At 38.8% G+C, this 17,741-nt stretch overlaps 5 protein-coding genes across 5 annotated transcripts; all 5 read right to left on the bottom strand.

The window, feature by feature from the left end:
* Window positions 1-2,089: 2,089 nt before the first annotated feature.
* LOC122839305 (olfactory receptor 52D1-like) lies at window positions 2,090-3,019 on the bottom strand. The gene has a single exon (XM_044130752.1). It carries the CDS (start codon window positions 3,017-3,019, stop codon window positions 2,090-2,092), a length of 930 nt encoding a protein of 309 aa, XP_043986687.1.
* A 2,220-nt stretch (window positions 3,020-5,239) lies between these two features.
* On the bottom strand, window positions 5,240-6,184 carry LOC122840325 (olfactory receptor 5F1-like). The gene has a single exon (XM_044132614.1). It carries the CDS (start codon window positions 6,182-6,184, stop codon window positions 5,240-5,242), a length of 945 nt encoding a protein of 314 aa, XP_043988549.1.
* Window positions 6,185-7,980: 1,796 nt separating this feature from the next.
* Window positions 7,981-8,928, bottom strand: LOC122839306 (olfactory receptor 5F1-like). The gene has a single exon (XM_044130753.1). The coding sequence runs from the start codon at window positions 8,923-8,925 to the stop codon at window positions 7,981-7,983; it is 945 nt and encodes a 314-aa protein (XP_043986688.1). The 5' UTR covers window positions 8,926-8,928.
* Window positions 8,929-10,628: 1,700 nt separating this feature from the next.
* On the bottom strand, window positions 10,629-11,564 carry LOC122840326 (olfactory receptor 5F1-like). The gene has a single exon (XM_044132615.1). It carries the CDS (start codon window positions 11,562-11,564, stop codon window positions 10,629-10,631), a length of 936 nt encoding a protein of 311 aa, XP_043988550.1.
* A 2,991-nt stretch (window positions 11,565-14,555) lies between these two features.
* LOC122840327 (olfactory receptor 5F1-like) lies at window positions 14,556-15,491 on the bottom strand. Its single transcript, XM_044132616.1, has one exon. The coding sequence runs from the start codon at window positions 15,489-15,491 to the stop codon at window positions 14,556-14,558; it is 936 nt and encodes a 311-aa protein (XP_043988551.1).
* Window positions 15,492-17,741: the final 2,250 nt, after the last annotated feature.

Raw genomic sequence — 17,741 nt, forward strand, 5'->3', positions numbered from 1 at the left:
CTCGGAGTGCAGTGATTGTTGGGGCAGATAGTTTTCTTTGAGTTTTGATTTGCCTCCTGAAAAACTAAGATTCTTCAAAAATTTTCTTGGATTTCGATTGGCTCTCTGATCTGATCCCTTATATTTTTACTCATAAGCCAGAATTTTACTTTTCCAACAGCTTTAAGTCTGTTTCTGCTGTGCAAGACTGATATATTTTTGCAGAACAAAGAAATCTGCTTCTGAAATGATACACAAACCTGATAAATAAGATAAAACTTTAGATTCACTAAGAAATATCAGAAAGGAAGCTAAAGCTTAGTTATATGGATGACTGAATAAACTTTATTAATCCCCAATATCAAAGACTTCAATAGTATATTTGTTTATTTTAAATTTTTATTAAAGTAATGAGTGCAAAGATGCAATTCAAAACTTTTTAAATACAAATTACAGTTGTTAGTGTCTGTTTTGCTTTTAGCTGTTACTTAAAAGACATAACCTGAATTTACTCTTATATAAAGCAATGTGATGATAATATAAATCTAGATAAAATAAAACCTCAAATACAGCATGTTGCTAAAATATTCACCCAGAAACCTAAATGTACATTACTGAGATTATTAGTATATGATTGTGAAGTGGAAGGATACCAATTTTTATTAAGTGTGGCATGTTTTGACGCAATTTTACTCTGTTGCGCCTAAATAAAATCCAGTACAAATGATTGCCTTTTAAATTTGGTTTATCCGTGTAATTTGCTCTGAGTATAAGAAATTCACAGGTCAGAGTTAATGGGAGGATGAATACAGATAAACACAAGATGTTACAGTGGCCCATACCTACTGTAAATATAACTGAGACCTAAAAATGAATGTTCACAGATAATCAGTGTCTATTTTGAAGAGAAAGTGCAGCTGCTACTGCAGTAAAAACAGGTTCAACACAAATGAACGCCACAATTTTTAGATATTTGTTTTCTACTTTACTGTTATGCATCGCTTTCCGTCAGTCAGTTAGAGGAAATATTTAGGTTTGTTTTTGTTAAGTGGAAAAAGGTGAGAAAATGAGAAACACTTTTGCAGATTGCTGCGTTTCAGGAGGCGTAGCAGGCCCGTTCAGTTACACTGTAAAATATTTGAAGGTGGTTTAACTTGAAAATGAAAGTCCACCTATGGCCTTAAAAATCAATTCAACTCTATAAGAAAATTATTTTTGGTTTTAAGTCAGAAATTAAAATTCATGAAGTTGATTTAACAACAAGAGACAAATTGTCTAAACATTGTTTTTAAGTTCATTAATCTTGAATTGTGAGTTTTAACTTAATGCTGCAATTTAAACCAAATTTCACCATATGCAAAAATAAACTGCCCTCACCTGGTTAAAGAGACACATTTCTCTGTTATTTTCAATCACAATGTCAAGTTAAAATAACTAATTTTACTATAGAATAATTTAAATTCTTCTTTCAAATTGCATAAATAAAACTTCTGATTTGATAATGAATTTTATTAAACACACCAATTAATTCAGCTCAAAAACATTCAGTGTGAGCAGGACATTAAAATAAACATTTGCCTTAATGAAACACAAGAGTCAGATCAATGTAACATATTTCAGGCTACAGAAACATGCCGCTAAGCATTCTGGGAAATGGCTCCCACTCCTGTCTTTTTCTTCTTTCAGTGTTTTTAAATTCTAACCTAAAAACTCTAGAATATTCAACTCTTGGAGGTTTAATCAAATTAATAACAGGTTAACACAACTTACTGCTGTAAGTTTATCTTTCACAAACTCACATTTAGGTTCAAAATCTAAAACTGGCTAAATTTATTTCACTTAAACAGTAGGAAATACTAGTCACAACTAAATGTGGCTCAAATGTTTTACAGTGTTGGAAACCTGAAAAGATACAGAAAGAAACTATGTAATGTGGGCCAATTCTATTTGGCATTAAACAGCTAATTTACAAGAAAAATGATAAATAAATCAGGATTTATTATCTTATGTTTACATTCTGCATTCATCAGTTCTGGTTCCAGGAATCATTTTCTGTGTTGCGGTGCTTAAGAAACGATCCCAACTTGTCAAGCAATAAATCAGTATGTTCTCATTGGCCTCTAAAATAAACCAAACTCAGGATTCTGTTTCGTATTTTGGTCAACTTAAATCCGTATATCAGCGGGTTCATCATCGGGGGAAAGAGGAGAAACTCTATGGCGATGAAGTTCTGCAGGCTTTGGGGCATATCCGCCGAGCCGAAGCGCATGTACATCAGATCGAACACGATCACCGTCAGGAAAGTGATCAAAGAGACCAGATGAGGCACGCACGTCTGCATGAACTTCACCCTGTCATCCTTGGAGGTTGCACACACTCTGACGAGGTGCATGTAAGTCCAAATGATGAAAAAGCCGTGAGACACGTAGATGAAAATCGTCGCATACGAAACGACGTTATTGGAGAGAGTGTTGCTGTGGGGGCAGGCGAGCTGAACGATGATCCAGTTCACGCAGAACAGCCTCTTAATCTTCCGCCTGCACAGCTCCAGCCTGGAAGTGAGCAGAATACTGACGGAGAAGATGCAGAACGGCGTCAGCCAGGAGAAACTCACCAGCTGGGAGAGCCTCCTCTTCGTCATCAACGAGTGGTAGAGCAGCGGCCGGCAGATAGCCAGGTACCTGTCGTACGCCATGACGGCCAGGATGGACAGCTCACCGCAGGCAAACGAGTACATGACGAAGGCCTGGAAGAGACACCACTCGTAGGAAATCTCCTGAGCAAACGACAGCAGGTCTAACAGGAACTTGGGGTAGAAACCAGAGGTGCCGTAAACCGCGTTAATGCAAAGGCAGCACAGTAAGACATACATGGGTTCATGCAAGTTTTCATCCAAGACAATAATGACAATGAGGGAGATATTTAGGAATAAAATCACACAGTAATACAGCAATGTGAGTGAGAATATTGCAGCTCTGTAGTCCATAGTCTCATTTATTCCAGTGAGAGTGAAGGTTCTTACAACAGAAACATTATCCATAAATACAGAGCAAAGAGTCCAGCCTGTAAGACGTTACAACATGATGGAGCTCTGTCTGCTCTGACTCTCCTCCCGTTGCTTCACATATTAATAACCACTCTGACTGACAGAGCAGCGCTCAGACTCCAGCCTCTGGTTTCTGCAAACTTAACGAACCAATTAGAGCCAGAAAAACAACGACTGAATATTCCCCAACCTCAGTGGCTTAGCAAAAAACTATTTATCTGTTTAAATGACACATTTCTGATTAGTACTGGTCAATTCTGAGACTTTTGATCATCTCAATCAAAATAAACTTGATAACTCTATTTTCACGACTTCATCTTAAAGGTGACCAATTACTATACTTCCTTGAATAGGTTAAGCTTCTGGCCCCCTACACAACCTTTACACTCGCATGTGAAAATGGTTGCAAACAGATGTACAATTATTCAACCGTACATCTTTGAAAAGCAGAAGTGGAACCTCCTGCACAACCAACAAGAATGCAGCAGATGGTTTCTGAATAGTAAGTCAACAACAAAGCACTTGTCTTTTCAATCAGCCATTTTAAAGCCTTAAAGCCATCTGACCAAATGTGCTGGAGCTCCCCTTGGGTTGCTAGGTAACAGTGCAGTTATGTCCATTGGGACTTAACAATTGGTAGGTTTTTCCAGTCGTCACAAATATTAACTTTTTACCAAAAATGTCTGGTGCAGAATGTAAATTTTGTGGAATAGATCACCTTTAATCTGCTTTCTTCCAGTTTTTTTGATAGGTTTTATTTCTTGGAGTTGCTTAGATTGATCGATTCAAAGAATATAAAATAATCCATCCCTGCACTGCCAAAAAATGTTAATTTGTACCTCTTGAAAATGACCAAAAAATCAGACTCATGAAAAACCATAACAATTTATTATAATAAGAAAATAAAATACAAATGTGTAAAGCTTGTTAACAGATATAAGAAAAACAAAAGTAATAAATTTACTTTAGTAAAATGTCTTTTCTAAATGGTTAGTAAATCTTAATACTACGCCTATTAACTAACAAAGTGTGAAAAAAATAAAGTCCAGATTTAAGAGTCACCTTCACAAGGATGCGTTTACAAAACTGAAAAGGTTTAATTTAGCAAGACCATTTAAAAATGTGAATCAGTTACAGATTTAATTCTGTTACATTTCTGTTAGGAGGAATAAGCCACAATCCCAAAATGTCTATTAACATGGAATTTGTGAAAATATAAAATAAAATACTGTCATTAATCTGGGGTTCAGCGGTGGAAAGCTCAGTAGAAAACAAGAGATAAGTAAAAAAAAAAAAAAGAAAGAAAAGAAAACTTATTTTCTATTCTGGTTTGTAAAAGTATGGATTCAAATACAAACAGTGAGACTTAGTAAATAAGGACATTATTGAAAAATTTATTCATTTTAGTGGCTTGATTAACTAAGTGAAACATTACAGTCTGATGTCTTCAAGCCATTATTACTGCTAATTATATCTTCCTGCTTACAGTATTGAAAAATTACTTTTGAGATTAGAATATTACATCCGACCAATAAAAAAACACTTTAACACAGAAATATAGACTTGATGAACAATATGTTTAACATCCTGCTTATATCTCAAGCAGGATATAGCTTATCCTGCTTATTTTCAAAATGAGCTTCATTCAAATTTATTGAACACGACTTTACAAAACAATTCAACATTGTTGTGATGTTTCAGAGGAATCCTCTTCTTAAAAACACGTTTCTTCATGCTCAAGCAGAGAAAAAACAACTCTTAATTAAAACAACGGTAGATAATCTTGACAGGATATGCATATTTCTTATTATATATAATTACACACTACAAAATCTAATACATGCAACCTTACAGTGAAAGTTGTTTACACAGTTGATCATTACAAATACAGATTTCTTAATTGTTTCCTTTGCGTGCTTATTTATTCTGGTTAATTTAGTTATTTTCTTCATCTCCAAGTTTTGTTTTTATATCTGCTGCTTATTTGGGTTTTCTACTTTGACTTTAAGCAGATAAAAAAGAAAATCCTTTACATGTTTAGATACCGTGGTTACAAAATATTAACCATTACAGGTTACACTATACCATATTACAACAAAAAAAATTAGAAATTTGGTGAAATTTGTGATTTCCAACAAATTGGTGATAATTGGAGTAATTATTTATTAGTTGCCAGTGTATAAAATGTAGCAGGAGTTGATTTGATAGACTTGTTCAATCCTTCAATCTACACACTAAAGCTGTGCGGCATAAGAAATGTGCAATTCTTTTTCGTAAATGTGTCAGTCTAAACCCGTAGATGAGGGGGTTGATAATCGGCGGAATGACAAGAAACTCCATCGACATCAAATTCTGCACGTTTTCTGACAACTCCTTTGAGCCAAAACGCACATACAGCAAATCAAGCAACACAGATCCAGCAAAAATCATCAAAGCGAGCAAATGTGGCAAACACGTCTGCATGAATTTACTTCTGTTCTCTTTAGACGCTTTGCAAGATTTGATGAGAAAAACATAAGTCCAAAAAATAAAAACTGCATGGCCAACATAAAATGTGTAATTAAAAGCTGGAAAAACAACCTGAGCTATTGAGGCAGAACAAGCCAGTTTAGAAATCAACAAGTTGATGCAGTAGATCTTTGGTATGTGGGATCCACAGAACTTTGATGTTACTGTTGTGCCGGTGCTGATAAACAGGAGAAAAAATGGAGTAATCCAAGCAAAAAATACATAAACACCAACCCTTTTTGTATTCATCATAGAGTGGTACAGCAGAGGACGACAGATAGCCACATATCTGTCATAAGCCATTAGAGCGAGCAGAGATAATTCAGCACAGACTGAGGAGTGAACCATAAATCCCTGCAGAAAACATCCAGGAACAGAAATTAAATATGTGGTGGACAGGAGGTCATGGAGAAATTTAGGATAAAATCCTGCAGTCCCATAAAGTCCATTGATGCACAGATTACAGAGAAAGATGTACATTGGTTCATGGAGGTTTTTATCTATTATAATTGTCACAACGATTGTTAGATTCACCAACCAAATCACACAGTAACACAGCAAGGTGAGCAGAAAGAGGGTGACTCTGTGGCTGAATGTGCCACTGAACCCTGAAAGAGTAAACATGGAAATCACTGAAACATTATCCATCATAGCAGAAATGTTCTGTCAAACAGACATGATGATGATGTTTAGCAGCGTCATTTCAGAGTCTTTCTATCTCTCTCGTCTAGTCGTCTTCTTATATACTTTTTTGTCACTAGACTCATTTCACATAAGATCTGAACATCCAATCAGGAACTTCTCTCACTCATGACTCACTTTTTGCTTGTTTGTATCAATCTTGACTGATAATGAAATGTGTCAATAATAAAGGACAAGAAATGGTAATGGATGCCATTTTACTTCTGCAAACTTTTCAAACTTCAAGAGCCAATATGGCAGCTACTCACAATAGTAAACTGTGACAAAAACATTTTTGTTTCAAGACCCACTAGCATCAGACATATAAATGTCCAAGGACTGGCTAAGAAGATTTATTTTTCTCTGCTCAGACACAACCTCTTACGTGAACTGTTCTAATGAACAGGAGGAATACTGGTGTGTACATGACTTGTTTTCCAATAAACAAACTGACTTTGGATCTAAAAGTTTTTTCAAAGATGCAATCTTTTACTTGGCCAGTGAGGAAAATGGGTGTGTTGCACCAATCCAGCAGACTGCTGCAGATAAAATGAATTATTTTGTTTTGATAGATTGATACAGTATGTAAAAAATGATAATTAGAAACTCATCAGCAAATGTTATTTTACTTTGGTGTTGATAAATAACAATTTACATAACATAAATTGTTTTCTTTCTATTAAATTAGGCTTATATCTATCTTCTTGTAGGGACAGTATATTGTGTTATATATTTAAATGTGAATATTTTAAGGTAAAATTATTACTGTAACATGATCTAAAATCAAACTAAGTATACTTTTGTAAAAATGTCCTAATCAGTTTTGCATAGAGCCTAAAAAACACCTTTCTACTCTCCAATAATTGTTTTATGTTGTTCTCATTTCTCTCAAAACATACAGGCATCTGATGATTTTAAAAATATTTTAATAAATATTCAGGAGAAGAAAACAGACATAATTTAGGCACAAAATGAACCACAAAAACTACTAGGCCACATGTGTCAAACTCAAGGTCCATGGGCCAAATCCGGCCCGCCACAGCTTTCTATGCGGCCCTCTAGATTCTTAACTAAACACTAAATGTGCTTAAATATTATGTTGCAATCAAATCAATGCAGTTCTATATCAATCAGTTCCCCCAGTTTCTTGAGAATTATTGTGGATAATACATAATTGCAGATTTTTCTAAAAAATTGTCAAAAACTTATTGCCTTACATTAAACAGCTGCCTCAGCCTTAATTCATGCCAGATTATAGTCCACGATCTAAATAAAAAGTCGCATTTACTGCCATAAGTAAGCGCAAATATTTCCAAGTTAGTACCACAAAGACTTTGAAAAGAATCACAAAAAGTATCATGAAATTCTGGGGGGGACTGAAAAGATCTTCAACAGCATTTAATTTTAATAATTCATAAGATATTTCAACAGTTTGTGATCAGGTTTTATCAATACATTCTGGAACAACCGGCCCTTTAAGAACATTCAGAATCTTGCTTTGGCCCAAAACAAAAATGAGTTTGACACCGCTGTACAAGGCAAAACATACGAGACCTTTAAGGTTTACAACCGCCTGATTGTAAAGAAGAAATTAAGAATGAAATTTTACAAATAGTACAACAGATGATTTAGATAACTGTATAACATAACAGCATATAGTAAATTACTTTTATGATCTAGACGTTTGTTTAGTTTTCAGGCAAAGTCCTTCTTAAACCCACCGATACAATTCATGAAAATTTACACCACATATTTGCTCAATTCGTTTATGCCTTTAATCTACATGCACAACCTCGGCAGCATATAACATATGAGACTCTTTTCCTTAACTGTGTCAATCTTAATCCATAGATCAGGGGATTTATCACTGGTGGAATGACAAGAAACTCTATCGCCATAAAATTCTGCATGTTTTCTGACAACTCCTTTGAGCCAAATCTCACGTACAGCAAATCAAACAACACAGATCCAATAAAAATCATCAGAGTGAGCAAATGTGGCAAACATGTTTGCATAAATTTATTTCTATTCTCTTCAGACGTTTTGCAGGATTTGACAAGATAAACATAAGTCCAAACAATGAAAACTGCATGGCCAAAATAAAATGTGTAATTAAAAGCAGGAACAACAACCTGAGCTATTGAGGCAGAACAAGCCAGTTTAGAAATCAACAAGTTGATGCAGTAGATCTTTGGTATGTGGGATCCACAGAACTTTGATGTTATTGCTGTGCCAGTCCCAACAAAATTTAGGTAAAATGGAGTAATCCAAGCAAAAAATACATAAACACCAACCCTTTTTGTATTCATCATAGAGTGGTACACTAGAGGACGACAGATAGCCACATATCTGTCATAAGCCATTAGAGCGAGCAGAGATAAGTCAGCACAGGCTGAGGAGTGAATCACCAAACCCTGCAGAAAACATCCAGGAACAGAAATTAAATATGTGGTGGACAGGAGGTCATGGAGAAATTTAGGATAAAATCCTGCAGTCCCATAAAGTCCATTGATGCACAGATTACAGAGAAAGATGTACATTGGTTCATGGAGGTTTTTATCTATTATAATTGTCACAACGATTGTTAGATTCACCAACCAAATCACACAGTAACACAGCAAGGTGAGCAGAAAGAGAGTGACTCTGTGGCTGAATGTGCCACTGAACCCTGAAAGAGTAAACATGGAAATCACTGAAACATTATCCATCATAGCAGAAATGTTCTGTCAAACAGACATGAAGTTGTTCTTTAGCAATGTAATTTCTGAGTTTTTCCATCGTTGCTCTGTTCTTATCTTCCTTTGTGAGGCTAAGATGCAGTGACGTATTTCACATGAGATTTAAACATCCAATTAGCATCTTCAGATTCATGCTCACTTTTTTTTGTCAGTAAATTTGACAGACTGCTTCTGAACTTACACTGTGCATTACCTGTGTTTCAACATTACTGGTTACTATGGTCAACAGTGCAAAACAGTAACTGGTAACCAAACACCAGTTGGAATAGTAGCACCATCCAAAATTTCTCCTCTGATCTCCAAATTGCAGCGTTACACAAACAACAGCCCCTTTTTCACCAGCTTGGGTTCAAACCTAGTTCCGGCGTTTTGTCATTTACACTTGCAGCCCGCTCCCACCCTACTCCCCGAAAGCTGTGGTTCGAATTGGGTCACCGGACACGGCTAGTTTGAAGTCAGCTGTTGATTAGTGCATTGGCTGCGGAGTGGGACAGAGACGAATCAGCTTCCAGATCTCTGAGTGAGGAGTCTAGACTTTCTCAATGTTATTTTGGCTGACAGCATTAATCCATTTCTTCTAATCTTCTAACACTACAATTGACAAACATTGCGACTGTGCTACTGGGTTTTGGGCGTCTCCATTGTATTCTCAAATTATCATTGTATGCCACAGTCAACTTCTGCAGGGTCTTCTTTTTGTAGTTGTGCCAAAGATGGGTTTTATCTCTAGATGAGCAAAAAGATCAATGTCCATGATGAATATCTGCATATTCAATGTTGATAGAAGAGCCAATCCGTGATAGGGAGGCCCATTGTGAAGGGATTTCAGAAAATCCCATCGTTCAGAGAGTCTTGACGACTTCTGATCGCTTCAATTGAAGAAATGTTCCCCCATTTAAAAAGTTTGGCTGGCGTGGAGCTTGTAATTCCAGTGTCCAGTGCAGCATATATTCATCCTCCAGATCAACATCAAAACCCGGAGACATCACGTAAAAACAGTTCATTCAGACCAGGAGATTGTGAGATGAATACCTCATAATTTAAGTGTAATGATATAATTTATTGGGGTTTTTTCTGCAGGTACTGGGACCCCACAGAGTAAATGTTTTCCCTTACTGCAGAAAAACATTGCATGTATTTATTTGCTTGATGTGTGGTGACACAATATGGATTTTCTGTTCAGCTTGAACCAAATGCAAATAAAATGATATTGAATGAGTCATTATTTTCAGTCAAGACGTTATTGGTAAGAATGGATTATGACTGTATTTTTTTTTGACGCCATCAGTCAAAATGACAGACATTGAGAAAGACAGACATTAAACGCTCTTCTTTTCGGCACCCATCCATAAAATTTATATTGTCAAAAAGCTTATTTAAAATTCAAGAGAAAAATTTCAGATTAGAAATATTTTTAATGGTTTAATTAGAAGGTAAAGCAAAGTTAACCACAGCATAGACCATGTGAGACATCCAAGACTTTCAGCATTTAGAATAGACAGACAACAAAACTAAATTAAATGCAGTGACAATTTACAAATCTATTAAAAGCTTTAAATATCTGTATAAAATACCAGCGTATAATAAAAAAGAAATTAAATGAATTATATTTACTGAATGTAAAATGCTATTCAATAAATTTTACAGCACAGACTTACTAGACTTGTTTGTGATTTTTATCTAAACTTTGAACCTCGGCAGAATATGACATGTGAGACTCTTTTCCTTAACTGAGTCAGTTTGAAACCGTAGATCAGAGGATTTATCACTGGTGGGATGACAAGAATCTCCATTGAGATAAAATTTTTCACATTTTCCGAAAACTCCTGTAAGCCAAATCTCATGTACAACAAATCAAACAGCAACGATCCAACAACAATTATCAAAGTGAATAAATGTGGCAAACACGTCTGCATGAATTTATGTTTGTTTTCTTTGGATGATTGGCAGGATCTAACCAGAAAAAAATAAGTCCAAATAATGAAAAGTGCTAGGCCAACATAAAATGTGTAATTAAAAGCAGGAACAACAACCGGAGCTATTGAGGCAGAACAAGCCAGCTTAGAAATAAAATAGTTGATGCAGTAGATCTTTGGTATGTGGGATCCACAAAACCTTGATGTTACTGTTGTTACTGAGCTAATAAAGATTAGGTAAAATGGAGTAATCCAAGCAAAAAATACAAAAACAGCAATTCTCTTTCTATTCATCATAGAGTGGTACAGTAGAGGACGACAGATAGCCACATATCTGTCATAAGCCATTAGAGCGAGCAGAGATAATTCAGCACAGGCTGAGGAGTGAATAACAAAACCCTGCAGAAAACATCCAGGAATAGAAATTAAATATGTGGTGGACAGGAGGTCATGGAGAAATTTAGGATAAAATCCTGCAGTCCCATAAAGTCCATTGATGCACAGATTACAGAGAAAGATGTACATTGGTTCATGGAGGTTTTTATCTATTATAATTGTCACAACGATTGTTAGATTCACCAACCAAATCACACAATAACACAGCAAGGTGAGCAGAAAGAGAGTGACTCTGTGGCTGAATGTGCCACTGAACCCTGAAAGAGTAAACATGGAAATCCCTGAAACATTATCCATCATAGCAGAAATGTTCTGTCAAACAGACATGATGATTATGTTTAGCAGCGTCATTTCAGAGTCTTTCTATCTCTCTCGTCTAGTCGTCTTCTTATATACGTTTTTGTCACTAGACTCATTTCACATAAGATCTGAACATCCAATCAGGAACTTCTCTCACTCATGACTCACTTTTTGCTTGTTTGTATCAATCTTGACTGATAATGAAATGTGTCAATAATAAAGGACAAGAAATGGTAATGGATGCCATTTTACTTCCGCAAACTTTTCAAACTTCAAGAGCCAATATGGCAGCTACTCACAATAGTAAACTGTGACAAAAACATTTTTGTTTCAAGACCCACTAGTATCAGACATATAAATGTCCAAGGACTGGCTAAGAAGATTTATTTTTCTCTGCTCAGACACATCCTCTTATATGAACTGTTCAGCTTGAACCAAATGAAAATAAAATGAAATTGAATGAGTCATTATTTTCAGTCAAAAATCTATTGGTAAGAATAGATTATGACTGGATAATGTCATAATTATGACTTTTTTGAAGCCATTAGTCAAGATGACCGACATTGAGAAAGTCTAAACACTCTTCGCCTCTCCCTCCTTATTGTGGTGGAGGGGTTTGAGTGCCCCAATGATCCTGGGAGCTATGCTGTCTGGGGCTTCATGCCCCTAGTAGGGTCACCCAAGGCAGACAGGTTCTAGGTGAAGGACCAGACAAAGTGCAGCCCGAAGACCCGGATGATGAAATACAACATTGGACTTCATATTCCCTCACCTGGACGCGGGTCACCGGGGCCCCACTCTGGAGCCAGGCCTGGAGGGGGGGCACGATGGCGAATGCCTGGTGGCCGGGCTTTTACCCATGGAGCCTGGCCGGGGTTAGCCCGAAGAGGAAACATGGGCCCCCCCTCCTATGAGCCCACCACCCGTGACAGGGGCTAAAGGGGTCGGGTGCATTGTGTGACGGGTGGCGGCCGAGGGAGAAGACCCTGGCGGTCCGATCCTCGGTTGCAGAAGCTAGCTCTTGGGACGTGGAATGTCACCTCTTTGGTGGGGAAGGAGCCGGAGCTAGTGTGTGAGGTCGAGAGGTTCCGGCTAGAAATAGTTGGTCTCACCTCGACGCATGGCTCTGGTTCTGGAACCAGTCTCCTTGAGAGGGGCTGGACATATTTCCACTCTGGAGTTGCCCAGGGTGAGAAGCGTCGGGCAGGAGTGGGCATACTTGTTGCTCCCCATCTCGGCACCTGTACGTTGGGGTTTACCCTCGTGAACGAGAGGGTAGCCTCCCTCCACCTACGGGTGGGGGCACGAGTCCTGACTGTTGTTTGTGCTTACGGGCTGAACGACAGTACAGATTACCCACCCTTTATGGAGTCCCTAGAGGGGGTACTGGAGAGTGCTCCACCTGGGAACTCCCTTGTTCTGCTGGGGAACTTCAACGCTCACGTGGGCAATGACAGTGAGGCCTGGAGGGGCGTGGTTGGGAGGAACGGCCCCCCTGATCTGAACTCGAGTGGTGTTCTGTTGTTGGACTTTTATGCTCATCACAGATTGTCCATAACGAACACCATGTTCAAGCATAAGGGTGTCCATATGTGCACTTGGCACCAGGACACCCTAGGCCGCAGTTCGATGATCGACTTTGTCATCGTTTCATCGGACCTGCGGCCGTATGTCTTGGACACTCGGGTGAAGAGAGGTGCGGAGCTGTCCACTGACCACTACCTGGTGGTGAGTTGGCTCCGCTGGTGGGGGAGGATGCCGGTCAGTCCTGGCAGGCCCAAACGTGTTGTGAGGGTCTGCTGGGAATGTCTGGCGGAATCCCCTGTAAGAAGGAGCTTTAACTCCCATCTCCGGCAGAACGACTCGAGGGAGGTGGGGGTATGGAGTCTGAGTGGACCATGTTCTGTGCCTCCATTGTTGAGGTGGCCTATTGGAGCTGTGGACGCAAGGATGTCGGTGAGGGAAGCTGTCAGGCTGAAGAAGGAGTCCTATCGGGCCTTTTTGGCCTGTGGGACTCTGGAAGCAGCTAATGGGTACCGGCAGGCAAAGCGGCGTGCTGCTCGCGTGGTTGCTGAGACAAAAACTCGGGCATAGGAGGAGTTTGGAGAGGCCATGGAGAAAGAATTCTGTACGGCTTCGAGGCGATTCTGGTTCACCATCCGGCGTCTCAGAAGGGGGAAGCAGTACAGCACCAACACTGTCTATAGTGGGGATGATGTGCTGCTGACCTCAACTCGGGATGTTGTGGGCCAGTGGGCAGAATACTTCGAAGACCTCCTCAATCCCACCAACATGCCTTCCATTGAGGAAGCTGAGCCTGGGGACTCTGGGTTGGGCTCTCCAATCTCTGGGGTCGAGGTCGCCGAGGTGGTTTAAAAGCTCCTTGGTGGCAGGGCCCCAGGGGTGGATGAGATCTGCCTGGAGTTCCTTAAGGGTCTGGATGTTGTAGGGTTGTATTGGCTGACACGACTCTGCAATATCGCATGGACATTGGGGGCAGTTCCCCTGTATTGGCAGACTGGGGTGGTGGTCCCCCTGTTCAAAAAGGGGGACCGGAGGGTGTGCTCCAATTACAGAAGGGTCACACTCTTAATTTTGTGCGGGTTTTGCATTGAACCAAAACATGTTTTTCTTTCCATTTATTCTTTTTTTCTCATTGCTCTCAAAACATATCCATACATATGAAGCTTTCTACAGCATTTATAATGAATAATTATTCAGTTAAATTTTAAAAGTCTAGAGCTATTTTAGGCACAAAGTTAACCGCAGCATAGACCATGTGAGACATCCAAGACTTTTAGCATTTAGAATAGACAGACAACAAAACTAGATTAAATGCAGTGACAATTTACAAATCTATTAAAAGCTTTAAATATCTGTATAAAATACCAGCATATAATGAAAAAGAAATTAAATGAATTATATTTAATGAATGTAAAATGCTATTCAAGAAATTTTACAGCACAGACTTACTAGACTTGTTTGTGACTTTTATCTAAACTCTGAACCTCGGCAGAATATGACATGTGAGACTCTTTTCCTTAACTGAGTCAGTCTGAAACCGTAGATCAGAGGATTTATCACTGGTGGGATGACAAGAATCTCCATTGACATGAAATTTTTTACATTTTCCGAAAACTCCTGTAAGCCAAATCTCATGTACAACAAATCAAACAGCAACGATCCAACAACAATTATCAAAGTGAATAAATGTGGCAAACACGTCTGCATGAATTTATGTTTGTTTTCTTTGGATGATTGGCAGGATCTAACCAGAAAAAAATAAGTCCAAACAATGAAAACTGCATGGCCAACATAAAATGTGTAATTAAAAGCAGGAACAACAACCGGAGCTATTGAGGCAGAACAAGCCAGTTTAGAAATCAACAAGTTGATGCAGTAGATCTTTGGTATGTGGGATCCACAGAACTTTGATGTTACTGTTGTGCCTGTGCTGATAAACATGAGAAAAAATGGAGTAATCCAAGCAAAAAATACATAAACACCAACCCTTTTTGTATTCATCATAGAGTGGTACACTAGAGGACGACAGATAGCCACATATCTGTCATAAGCCATTAGAGCGAGCAGAGATAATTCAGCACCGGCTGAGGAGTGAATAACAAAACCCTGCAGAAAACATCCAGGAATAGAAATTAAATGTCTGGTGGACAGGAGGTCATGGAGAAATTTAGGATAAAATCCTGCAGTCCCATAAAGTCCATTGATGCACAGATTACAGAGGAAGATGTACATTGGTTCATGGAGGGTTTTATCTATAATAATTGTCACAAGGATTATCAGATTCACCAACCAAATCACACAATAACACAACAAGGTGAGCAGAAAGAAAGTGACTCTGTGGCTGAATGTGCCACTGAACCCTGAAAGAGTAAACATGGAAATCCCTGAAACATTATCCATCATAGCAGATGAGTTCAACATGCCTCTGCACATTGCTAGTCGAATCACCAGTCTGACTCTTTTTATCTGTGATGTTGCCAGGAGTTCACAGTGTACAGTGACGTGTTTCACAGAAGATGTAAGCATCAGGTGACCTGGGATGGAACAGCCCTAAAAATAAAAAATAAAAAACAAAATGAAAGCGATCTACCACAACAGTAGTTACTGTTGCCTCATTAAGCACAGTGTTTGGATGTCTCATCTTTTACAGAACATTCTGGACCAAATACTCAGCCAGGTGATTCAAGTATCGGGAGTTGCTTGGTTAACATTTGTATTGTTTTTAAAATTAATTGCAGTGGCCCTTTTTCTAACTGATTCTCTGCATATTGGTGACTCAAACTCATCTTTCTTGAACCAAAGCTAATGTCTGGATGGATGACAGCAAACCATAATTCAACATGCCATGCAGTCCAGCTTGATTGGCTCAGGCAGAGGCTTAGGGTTTAAGGCAGGGGTGTCAAACGTACGGCCCGCGGGCCGGAACCGGCCCGCCGAACGATTTAGTCCGGCCCGGTGGATAAATGCATTATCATTATTCAACAATGATTATTGAAAAAAACATGTACTTCGTTTAATTTAAAATCTGCAGTTTTTATATTGTCCACGAGGGGCGCTGTGTTTTATTCAGAGCAGACAACATGATGTAACACTGCATCGAAACCAACAGCAGATGGCAGCACTGAGCTTCAGGTCCTGTAAACGGCTTCGGTTCTATTTCTTTACCAGCTTTTTACTTTGGTCCTGCCAACCTCATCAACAAAATGTATTTGTCAAAAAAGAGAAAGGTAGACACAGAGTGTCGGATTTTTCAAGAAAAATTGACTTCTTCTTATTTGTTCACGGAGGTGAATGGAAAACCTGTGTGCCTTGTGTGCCTGCAGCAGGTTTCTGTGCTTAAGGAATACAATATTCGGCGCCACTATGAAACTCAGCATGGCGAAAAATACAAGCACTTACAAGGAGAACTGAGAAAACAGAAGATAAACGAAATGTTGACGGGTCTGAGGAAACAGCAATCTGTTTTCACCCGGAGTCGAGAGGCCAGTGATGCTGCGGTGAAAGCCAGTTACCTAATTGCTAGCAAATAGCGTTAGCATCAAAGCCTTACTGTGAGGGAGAGTTCGTCAAGAACTGCATGCTAACGGCTGCCGAAATTGTAGCTTTTGCCAATATTAGCTTGACAAGAAATACCGTGGCAGACAGGATTTCTATCGGCAGATTTGGACAACCAACTCAAACGCAAAACGGAGTCATTTCTCGTATTTTCTGTTGTAATTGATGAGAGTACTGATATTCTCTCAACTGGCCATATTCGTTCGTGGAGTTGACGAGACGTTGATTGTCACAGAGGAGTTTCTCAAGTTGGTGCCCATGACTGACACCACAACAGCTGAAGACATTTTTCCGCTCCGTTGTTGGAGCGCTGGACAGAGTCGGGGTGGACTGGTCCCGCGCCGTAAGCCTGGCTACTGATGGTGCGCCGTCAATGATTGGGAAAAAGACAGGTGTTCTGACAAAGTTCAGAGAGAAAGTGCAAGCTGAAAATAAAGGGGGTGAGTTTTGGACATTGTATTTTGCATCAGGAGGCATTATGCTGCAAGTTGTTAAAATGGATCACGTCATGAAGGTGGTTGTCCGAACTGTTAATTTCATCCGAGCCAGAGCTCTCTATCATCGTCAGTTTGATCCTTCTCGGTGAATGCAATGATGACAATGATCACTAACCTACCCAACATTGCCCATGAAGCCAGACAATTTGTTCAAATTGATTCCCAGATGTGGAAAATTGATTTTAAATCGTTTATTCATTTATTCATTAATCGTTTATTCTGTTTGATGTATTATGTCCTGCAGGACCGTGTTTTTAAGTTCTAAAAACTGTGGATAAATGTTTTGCAACATTGTACAATCACAGTGATCAGTTCTTATGCATAATGCACTTAAATAAATGTTTAACTGAGTAAAAGTATTGTTGAAATTGCATATTTTTCTTAAAAATTGAGGTTTTTCATAATATATTTTGTAAAAGTGAAATTCGTTTAATATAAAAATCAACAGGTCCACTTTTATTAGTTCTATTTAATCTTGCAATGAGTTTACTTGTGTGGCCCCCTTGAGATCAGATTAAGCTGTATGCGGCCCCTAAACCAAAATGAGTTTGACACCCCTGGTTTAAGGCCTCTGTCGACACTCTGTAACCCTCCATGTTGT

The sequence above is a fragment of the Gambusia affinis genome, linkage group LG11 (assembly GCF_019740435.1).
Source record: "Gambusia affinis linkage group LG11, SWU_Gaff_1.0, whole genome shotgun sequence".
NCBI classification, from domain to species: Eukaryota; Metazoa; Chordata; class Actinopteri; order Cyprinodontiformes; family Poeciliidae; genus Gambusia; species Gambusia affinis.

Bases quoted from the DNA above. Each gene is read 5' to 3' on its own strand.
- LOC122840325 (XM_044132614.1), bottom strand. From the start codon at position 6,184: ATGATGGATAATGTTTCAGTGATTTCCATGTTTACTCTTTCAGGGTTC.
- LOC122840326 (XM_044132615.1), bottom strand. From the start codon at position 11,564: ATGATGGATAATGTTTCAGGGATTTCCATGTTTACTCTTTCAGGGTTC.
- LOC122840327 (XM_044132616.1), bottom strand. From the start codon at position 15,491: ATGATGGATAATGTTTCAGGGATTTCCATGTTTACTCTTTCAGGGTTC.
- LOC122839305 (XM_044130752.1), bottom strand. From the start codon at position 3,019: ATGGATAATGTTTCTGTTGTAAGAACCTTCACTCTCACTGGAATAAAT.
- LOC122839306 (XM_044130753.1), bottom strand. From the start codon at position 8,925: ATGATGGATAATGTTTCAGTGATTTCCATGTTTACTCTTTCAGGGTTC.